The sequence below is a fragment of the Ascaphus truei genome, chromosome 11 (assembly GCF_040206685.1).
Source record: "Ascaphus truei isolate aAscTru1 chromosome 11, aAscTru1.hap1, whole genome shotgun sequence".
NCBI classification, from domain to species: Eukaryota; Metazoa; Chordata; class Amphibia; order Anura; family Ascaphidae; genus Ascaphus; species Ascaphus truei.
In genome coordinates, this window is record NC_134493.1 from 46,480,802 (window position 1) to 46,491,508 (window position 10,707).

At 41.1% G+C, this 10,707-nt stretch overlaps 1 protein-coding gene across 1 annotated transcript in view; it reads left to right on the forward strand.

Annotated features, from left to right (window-relative positions):
• The window catches only part of TMC7 (transmembrane channel like 7), a 35,981-nt gene that overhangs the window by 21,648 nt on the left and 3,626 nt on the right, over positions 1–10,707 (forward strand). The window contains exons 10-15 of the mRNA XM_075566056.1: positions 559–676; positions 2,977–3,074; positions 5,627–5,810; positions 6,616–6,746; positions 8,264–8,419; positions 9,445–9,523. Coding sequence (XP_075422171.1) covers positions 559–676; positions 2,977–3,074; positions 5,627–5,810; positions 6,616–6,746; positions 8,264–8,419; positions 9,445–9,523 — 766 coding nt within the window. The remainder of the gene's footprint in view (positions 1–558; positions 677–2,976; positions 3,075–5,626; positions 5,811–6,615; positions 6,747–8,263; positions 8,420–9,444; positions 9,524–10,707) is intronic.

Sequence of the window (10,707 nt, forward strand, 5' to 3'; positions counted from 1 at the left end):
GATATATATATGTGTGTGTGAGATAGAGATATATATATCATCACACACACACCACCTCTTATCTCTCTGCATTTGTTTTTCTTACGGTCTCTTCATTCTGTCCGTATTCTGTTCTATCCGTTTGTTCCTTTGCTTTCTTTTTCTCCCCTACCTTCTTGTCATCCCACCATGTCTTCTTTCTCTCTTCTCTTCCCTCCCCAACCACATCCTTACTGTCCCTGCTCTTTCTTTATCTTGCCCCACCTACCTCGATGAGCTTTTTATAGTGCTACCCTCCTATCCAGTAATATCTAGCACAGATTAAAGTCCAGCAGCGTTTTATACAAGCAAAGAAAAGTTTGGCTGGACTTTTCTACAGTGCCCATGAAACACACAAAATGACACAATACCTTTTGTATGTTTTCTATACAAGTTTTGAACGTTTACTAATTGGTCGCAATTCCTTCCTACGAGGAAATGGTTGATGCCAAATAACAATTGAACCTTCAGGTTCCAGTAATTGCAGCTCTACCCTGAGACACCTTATCCTTGTGTAAATTGAAACCGCCTCTTTTCTAGGTGTGTGTTTGTCCGATTGACCAGCATCGCCATACTGCTGATTTCCCTTTGGACTCAAATCACGTCCTGCCAAAACCAAAACTGCAGCTCTTGTGGATACAACTACAAACTATACCCTGTAAGCCAGCTTGTTCTACTAACATTTGCTTTGCGTTGAAAATGACATTGAAATAATACCTGCAGATAATACCTGCAGATAATACCTGCAGATAATACCTGCCTCTCATTGAGCCAACTGTGCGGAAGCTGGAATATCCTGAGAACCTGGCCTGTTTAGGGGGACTTTAGGACTGGAGTTGAGCACCCCTGTGTTTATAGTATCAACTATGAGAATGTCATTTTGGTTTGTTGCCCCCTTACCGGCTCCTTCTTGCTCCTACCTTCTTTATCACCTTGGCTAATGGTGGTAGTAGCAATTTGTTTATACAAACTAAGGGGCCTATGCAGAGAGCAGCGCTATTTCGAAATTCGCCATTTTTTGGAGAAAATCGCGCAGAAAGCAGCAGAAAATGGCGAGTTCCGAAAAACGCGCCAATTTTTCTTTTCTATTTGTAAAACTCGCCTCGCGGCTGGCGAGAACCTCAATCTCGCCAGTTTTAAAAATATCCTAAAGCAGAGAGGCGCGAACGGCATCTAGCGGCTGTTCGCGCCAATAAAATGGCGCGATTGTCTCCGTTTTGCCTCGCCAGAAAAAACTGCCGCTCGCGGCCATTGCAAAGGGAAAAAAAAAGGCGCGAATTTGTTTTAACACATTTCTGAAGCGCGCATCTCGCCAATTTAAACTCGCCACACGCATCCATGTTAAACATAGCAGAATTCGCACTTTTCTGCATATGGAGATTAAAACTCTCCAAAAAAGCTACTTTTTAATAAATTCGCCAATTTTAAAATTCGCTGCTCTCTGCATAGGCCCCTAAGTTGGTTTAAAAACTGACACGTACCAGCACCGTGATCTCTCACATTTTTACATAGCTTTACATAGCTTATATGGCCTTATATAGCTTGGGAGCCATAAAAAGGGACTGGTAATGTACAGCAAGAGGCACAATGACTGCGTTTAATTGCCAGTTGTGAAAACTGCTCATACTTAAATGACTCTTTGTTTGCTTTCAACCAATATCACAACATCAACATTTACATTCATGCAAGTAAATGGCCGTACACTTGGGGGTTTGCTTATTTTGACGTTTCAGTATCCCAGCTGTGGTAAGTCCTGATTTGGGGCGCTCGCCTGCCGCTGACGGAATCACTCAGTAGACGTACAGTGTGGTCGTTTGCTTCCACGAGTAACGGGAGAGACTCGCATGAGTGTCAGGGCAGAATAATGCAGGGTTCGCAGCTTTGATTCTGTATTGACCGCAGAACCGGGGTCCTGGGAGAAATCTGTAGTGAGTAAAGAAATGAAAGCAGGGATGGCTGAAGCTGTTGGGTTGGAGAGTAATTACCCTGGCATAGAGTTGAATGAGATGTCACTTGAAAGCAGCAGCCAGGGCTGATTGTACTGTTTTACTTTTATAGTTGTCCTTATCAACACTGTATTTGATTTTTTTTTTTTTTTTAATCTGATTCTGTGTTCAGTAGATCTGTGCTTGAAATAAGTTACCGGGGGGGTTAAAATGGAGCTCTCCCAAGAGCTCAATGCAGTCTAAAGGTTACCATGGTAACTTCAGAAGCTGGAGATTACGAAACCATGATTTGTAACCCTAATATGTATATACATTTTATTTTATTTATAAATAGCAGGACATGTTCAGGGGAAAAGATACTAACATGAAATGAGTTAGATGCATAGGTTTCGGGGGCGAGTGGAGGGGACAGATTGCCGCTTGAAATTGCTCACTGCTGAGGCTTGCTGACCTCTTCTGGTAGTGAAGGGTTCGGTGGTTTGAGACTTGAGAGGTTTCCTGTCTGTAACTCAGGGGCAAAACATTGAACCAAATTTATTAATGAAAAGGGGAACACATTAAAAGCTTTGCCCATGTTTTGCAGCCGGGGAACTGTGATCAATAAACCGCCCCATCTACATACACATTTATATCATATACACGGTGTACAATCTGAAATGAGAAATATTAGGCTATATTCACGTACATTTTAGTTTCATGTTTAATCTGTACTTGTTCATATCACATTTAGCAGCATGGTCATTCATTACAATACAAACTGTCTGGGAAAAAACATCCCAGTCCATGCGTGACGTGATTACTACTGTTATTGGAAAAGCCTATTTATGTATGCGAGTATGAATCAGATACAGTAGAATAAGCCCCTAAACCAGCAATACAAACCTAAAGCAACTGCATTCGGCAAACTATTTTGTCCTTCATGCATCAAGATGGTTCTCTCTTCTTTCTTTCGGTCTTACTTACTTATTTTTTTTTTTTCTAACCGCTCCATCGTGTCATTCTCTTTTTACAGTGCTGGGAGTCTCGCGTTGGACAGGAAATGTATAAGCTGATGATTTTTGACTTTTTAATCATTGCAGCAATGACGCTTTTCATAGACTTTCCTAGAAAGTAAGTACAATATTTACCATATTCTTGCTAAGGAACCATGACAATATTTGGCGAGAGAATGAGGGTGGGGATACTCTGAAAGCATGGTAAAGGGCAGTGTTCTAGGCTAGATCAGTGGGGGGGTTAAGGGGGTGTTTAGGAACCCTATAATTATCTTGTGCAATTCTGAGGAATCCCAACCCTCTCTAATAGCGCGTCTGCAATCAGATACATTGTAAGGAACCCCGACCATCTCTAATAGCGCGTCTGCAATCGGATACATTGTAAGGAACCCCGACAATCTCGAATAGCGCGTCTGCAATCAGATACATTGTAAGGAACCCCGACCATCTCGAATAGCGCGTCTGCAATCAGATACATTGTAAGGAACCCCGACCATCTCTAATAGCGCGTCTACAATCAGATACATTGTAAGGAACCCCGACCATCTCGAATAGCGCGTCTGCAATCAGATTCATTGTAAATTCTTCTGTATTTGGTACCATTTTCAAATGACCTGAAAATTACAGGGAACCCTTTAGGGATGCACAGGGAACCCATGTTGAAAAACATTTGTCCAAATGCTGGATTACAGATGACCTATTTCAATGTAAGATTCTGCGATATTTCTAAAAGACATCATACACCTATATCGTGAGTTCCTCTTTAGTCACCATTATTTATCAACTTTTAATACCTGCAATACATGTATTGGTGAAGGAAGATTAGAAACAATTGGTGTTATACAAAATATTGCATTAGTTGTGTTTCACTGTTCTGCTTAGTTATATGATTTTATTTTCCTTTGTGTCTTTTGCTTTTCATTAAATGTCTGTTTTTGATTTGTATTTTCCTGGAGGACAAATTGGGATTCGAACCACCTCTTTAATGATTAATATTGTGCATTGTAGAATGGTGCCGGGTATCTAAATAAACTTGTAACCTGCCACATCGGCTGCTTTGTAGAGAAAATAGAACAGAAAGTAGCCAAAATCTACAGAAACTCCCCGAACCTGATTTTGTTTTAGTATCGATGTTTGAAGAGGATTATTAAGCATTAGGCTGGATAGTTGAAATGAGGAATGATACTTTGTGGGCGTTTCCAATCTTTTTTTTGGGCTCCTTTCTAAAGCAGAAGTCTTTGCCAGTCGTGAGCGTGCATTCCTACTCTTTCTTTCTTGTTATTGCCACATGCTAATGCAAGGAGTAAACGGATCCCAAAGTGGCAATTTACTTTTAAAATTATACCATCCTTATAGTATAGGGGTGGTCAACCTCAGTCCATAAGGGCCACCAACAGGCCAGGTATTGGGTATATCCCTGCTTCAGCACAAGTGAATCGATCAGTGGCTCAGTCAGAATGATTGAGCCACCTGTGCTGGAGCAGGGATATCCTGAAAACCTGGTTTGTTGGTGGCCCTTAAGGACTGGAGTTGGTCACCACTGTTGTAGTAGAGCTGCGCACACAATCAATGAACACAATACATTGAGCTGTGTGTGAATGTAAATGCCTCTGGATCATTGGAACCCTGTCCTTGTACTAAGCTGCATGTCTGCGGGTATCAGTATTCCACGTCATTCAACCTTATTTTACATTATTGCCCATTTTCTAAATACACGTCGGCAGATAAACAATGGGCTTTTCTCGTATCATTTTTGTAATTGCATAAAAGGATTCGCTCCAAAACTTTACAGCCCAAATGCACGGTTAAGAGCTCCACGGAAAGCAAACTGTGATTTCAACAATCAGAACTCTTACAGATAACTTACAAACTAAGCAACAAGGCCCCCATTTACAGAGCTCTGCACAGCGAAAGCACTGAAGGTCTTCAATGCACGTGCTGTGCATGGTACAGTCACCTCCACTTTGTTAATTCGGCCCATAGGAAATAAGTGTATTTGAAACATCAAATGATCTGCAGTAGGTGGAGCATTGTGTGTTAACACTTCATTAAGTACATTGAAGATGCATTTGTTGAGGTTCCCTTCTCAAGTCAGGGCTCCTGGTTGAGTTTCGATTTACCTCAGAGAGAGAGAGAGACTTATTAGCTTATATAAAAACATACTGCGTTATTTCCAAGCCTTGCAATTAAAGCAGATTCAATATGGCTGAATGCATACAAAATGGACGAATAGTTTCTTATAATACTTTATTACCTTCACACATTGTTGGTTTTACATGCATAAATCAATACACATCTGCAGAAATTGATTATTGAAGATTGAATTGCATTTTAACACTAAGAACCTTGAGGTTTTTATCTTTGCTCTTTTTGCACAGCACACCTTGTTACCATCAGATGGTTACCTTACTCCTGCGATGCCTTAATACAACTATAGCTGCATAGTACGCATATAATCTGAGTTAGTCAAGGGTGGGCTTTAAAGAAGTTGTTTGCTTTTGGTCCTGCCGTTTACTTTTATATTTGGGTAGTTGCATTTTTTTTCATCTCGCCAAAATAAAGATGTCGTGATGTATTTTTCTGTTTTTTTTTTCCCAATGAGGCTGTTTCAATGGTACGGTCCAAAATTGGTTCCGTGCAGATAATGAAGGATGATCTCTCTCTTTACAGGTTAATAGTCACATACTGCTCATGTAAACCAGCTAAATGGTGGGGACAGCAGGAGTTTGAGATTCCTCAAAACGTATTAGAGATTGTATACGGGCAGACAATCTGCTGGGTAGGAACCTTTTATTCACCACTTCTTCCAGCCATAGCGACTGTGAAGTATTTCATCATCTTTTACATCAAAAAGGTATGTTTAATTTTGCAACATATGCCTCAGATGCTTTACACAACCCTCAGGAGACCGTATACCGTCTTGTGATTCAGTTATACGATGCAAATGTGATATATTCTTGGGGGAGTAAAAGGAGGGTGTGTGCATAGATTTGAGGGAGCAAAACATCAGACATATGACTTTTGATCGAGAAACTGCAACACGTCTTGAAGCATTTCCTTTAAAGGAATGGGTTTTTTTTTCTGTCCCCCTCAGTGGGAAGCAGAGGTCTCTAGAGCTGAACCGCGTTCATTTCAGTTCTGGGGGCCCCCTGCTTCCCGAAAGACTTGCCTCTGTAAGTGCTGCCGGTATCTCCTTCATGTTTAAAGGCTCGCCGTACGTGGGCCAATAGGAAGGCTTTGTGGATTTCTATTGGTTCCTGTGCTGCAGGAGATTTGAGCCGCCATATTGCACGCCCAGTTGGAGCTGCTACCTGGAGCTGAAATTAACGGGGTTCAGCTCCGGAGACCCCCTGCTTCCCAACTAATACAAGAAATAAAACACCCCCTAAGTGGAAATACACATTACAACCAACATGCATTTATTTTATGCCTTTAGTATATTCATGCATAGATTTCACACTGTGACATGGCAGACTGATTTATATTCATTGATACATTCACTGATTCCTTGTAACTATCAGACATTGATGCACCATAGAGTCGTTTTACAATCTTTCACTGACAGAGGAGCCAATGCCGGGGGAGCTTGCGATAAATCACTTTCAACGACACTACAGACCCAGCAGCAAAGTGATTCGTATGTTTGGCTTCCCTTCCAGATCAGTCTGATGGAGAATTGTAGACCGGCAACTAGGCCTTTCCGTGCATCCAGCTCGAATTTCTTCTTCCAGTTAATACTGTTGATTGGCCTCACACTAGCCTGTATTCCTGTGGGACTTGGAATTGCACAGTAAGTAAACCTCTAACGTTTTCCAGAAGTTTAAAGCAGCAATCCCCCCCATATAATTAAGTATTGGAGCCAGGCACGTGTCCGTGGCTGAACCCCCATACTTCCCCAGATAGCCATTTAGTGGCCAGTGTTCTTCCTGGATATTTAAAAATGGCCACCTGGATTATCCAATAGGAAGCTATCATTCCCCCGATGACTTTGCAGCTTTCTATTGGTCTGCTGGTCTAAACCCAGCCTGGTACCAACTAGAAGTGGAGGTATCTCTGGAACTGTGGGTCACAGGAGCTAAAATAGTGAGATTCAACACCGGAGGATCCCCTGGTTTGAATTCTGTAAAAAAATAAATAATAATTAGCGGGGGTTGCTGCTGGGGATTTCCTTTTTCTGGAAGGGATAACTCTTACAGTATTTTTTATTATTTAGAAATATTCCAAAATCTAGTTTTTAAAGAAGTAAAGCTCTGTTCTGTCCCTGAATCGCTTTGGGGGTTAGGTTAGTGAGCCACTGATGTTTTGCTAAGTAGGAATGTAATTTTCCGTTAACAAGACTACGCCCGTAATACAGTATGTTCTAAAATACAATATCCGTAACACATAATGCAAGTATGCTACAGTGTTGCAACCTTTTTCCCTGGGCAACGTGCTTTGTGATGAGACTTTGAAGCAAACTGTGGAAAACAGGCATGGTGACAGTGTGAAAAATGGGGTTACTTCCAATTCCTCTAAAAATGAGTTTTCAAGTAAAGCAAGAATATAAAGATACTCTGCATCATTACACAGTGCTGTACTGTATATTCCTTCTAAAACTGCTACTAATGATGGAATATTAAAGTCCCACTTTAGAGTGGGTTTTGGAATTGCAAAAAAATGTCATGTCGCCATATCTTCTTTTGTCAGCTATATTTGTGTCAAATAGCCTTCTGCTTCTAATTTTAAAGCAGCAGTATGAGCTGTGCATCAATGCAATCCACACAATAAGTAATTAGCTTAGTTGACCGATCCGTTCTCCTGTGATCGATCGAAGATTCGGCTTGGGGGTTCACTAAATGGCTTTCAGTGCAGTAGAAGAGGACCAAAGATGCAAAGTTCTGTGGGGAAGATCATGTGACCAGGCAGGTACTAGATACAATTGGTGCACTGAGAGAGGGCAGGGCCCAAAAAGGGGTGTGCCAGAGGCTGTTTCAAAAGAGGAAGGGGGTGCAACTTTGTAAATAGTTGCTATAGAAACAAAAATGCTTGTTACATTATAATACATTAAAAATGTAATTCTTTTTAGAGTTTGAGAAAATACTTGTACAGGTAGTACAGAAGTAACAATGCACAATACCTAATTTTCTGAAAAAGGGGGGAAGGAGTATTAATTGTTAAGCTCTCTGCAAGGATCTCCATACACATTGGCATGGGATATTACACAGTGTTTTTCTTAACTGTAAATATTGCTATTTATTGCTAACAGAAATGAGTTACAGTATTAAATCTGATTCACTCTACACGTGCACATTTTTCTTAACTTTGCAGAATACAAGCCTCTAAAGCATGTGGACCATTCATTAATTTTAACACGTCATGGGAAATTATACCATTTACAATAAACACATTTCCAGTTGGCCTACAAAAGACAATCTATGGCATTGCATCTGAAGCTTTTGCAGTTCCCTTTTTTTTGCTCACATGGTAAGTTTGAATCCTTTTCTGGATGTGTTTGTAATAACATATACATAGTAATAATAACATATAGTAAACTTTACATTTATTTCTGCAATCCTGTCCTTAGGCTTGAAACCAATTTTGTATAAACTAGTTCTCTGCCTTTTAATTAACCATATGTTTATCTGATGCTTTGTTTGCCATTGTTTAGGTGGGCAGTATTTAACAATGCGCGTTCAAGATTTTTAGGTCAAATAAACTCTTAATTTTGATACGATTTGTAATTAAAACAGGATTCCGGACAAGGAACATTTATTTATAGATATAGATATGTAGATGTACCGTGTTAGCCGAGCTTAATAATCAAAAATGAGTAGACAAATGTATATGTATGTATTTGAATGGAGATTACCAAATGGAAAGTAAAAAATAATGAAGTAGATAATACCGGAGATTCCCCCGCATGCACTGAGACAAATGACCTGCAGCTGTAAAATAATTAGTATATGAAATCCTATGGTAGGAACACCACCACATCATTGGGAAAAAAACTGGCACATACTGTAGTCCCACTTCACAACACTCAGGATTAACCATCTGAGTGCCGACGGGTCCATAGCCTCTCCGGCACATCGCGCACCAGTGTTCACGTTGTAGCGGCGTCCCTGATGAGAGGAAGAGGAGTGTTTCCTCTTCTGTTCCTCTGCCTGTTAGATCGAATTCAGCGCTTAACAGGAGCTCAGAATGTGATCTCGAGAGAGAGAGGTGTGAAAACCCCATAACATGGTGGCTTTGTCATGGGACACTCAAAGGGTTAAGTACATTGATAAAAAGCATTCCACTGCAACAAAGCACACTACACGTCCGCTAGGACTATACATGTTATCATACCTGTGATTACTATGATTTTAATCTCCGTTATGCTGTTTAAATATGTCCCAGTGGGGACCATTGTATACCGAATCAGCGATGTGACTACACATCAACACAATTGCTGCTTTTGAGCATTATGCCCCAAACAATTCACAAATAACAGTCCCTTTCTCGTGTAGCCTCGTCATGTTCTACTTCATGGCCCTGGCCGGAGCACATAAGAGAGTCGTGGAGCAACTGCGGGAACAACTGTCCATGGTAAGAACATACAGTATTTTTTAGTTCTGGTGTCCACCACGTGGATCTTTAGATCTTGTTGCAAAGCATTTGCACTTTCACTCTGTACCGTAAAGACGCAGAACTGAAACGATTGTGGAAACAGACCCAGCAGGATTCTTACTGTGCATCTATGTGTTCTGTACTAACTTTTTGCTGCAGTTTGCTTCGCTACAGGCGTTTGATTTATGAGGACAATCCTGCATTTAGCTACAAAAAGTGGATAACTGGATGCTCGCAAAACTCCTGCAGTGGTTTTCCGGCCGCTGCAGCTGCATGCGACATCTCAAAACCTTCACGCGTGGGATAGAAGTCACAATGGGTTCTGTCCGCCAAGACTCTGCAAACTCCCCACTTTGTTCTAGCGCTTGTGATAAGTTGTGCCCTGGGGATTTTAGGCGTAGCACAGCAGCTGTACCATTTTTGCTTATTTTGGCGATTTGGTGTTGGAACATTCACTCTTAGGTTGAAGATAAAGGCAGGGAATCGTTATATATGTATCCTGCAACTAGAATCTGGATCGCTGTGTAATTCTGTGTTGTAAGAAGTAGATATCGAACCTTTCTCTATGATTTGTGAGACTACTACGGTTGGATTGCAGAGTTGCTGGGAAGAAGTAGGAAATCTTTGCAGACGGACTTCTGATATGTGACACATTATTTGACCACATATGGTTTCAGTGTGATTTTCTTTGCGTTTCTTTTGCATGACCAGAAAAAATGGAAGGAGAATGTAATTAGACATTATTCTGACTATTCTCACAGTGACTGCTCTTTAAAACCCGCTCTATTCTAGCACAGTGCTGCCACTTAAAGGCTGATGTAATTCTAGAGAAACCATATTTTGCACTACAATTATTTTTGACAAAACAAAATAAATGCATTATGGGCTCTATCACCTAAGCAGTGCTATTCCACAAGACATATTCTAGTGTCGGAAGACGTCTTATGGCAAAGCACTTCCAATGAAAAATGGGCTTATACGTCAGCATATCCCACGAAGTAGCACGGACGCTTCTTTTTATGGTTTTTCTTTTCTTAAGTCCGTGGCGATCGCCCTTTTTGGGGGGCATTTTATAACTTGAAGACAGGGGAGCGCAATCTTCCCCCCCCCCCCCCCTGCCGGCTGTCCCCCCCCCCCCTTACCTTGGCTCCAACGTTCTGGGC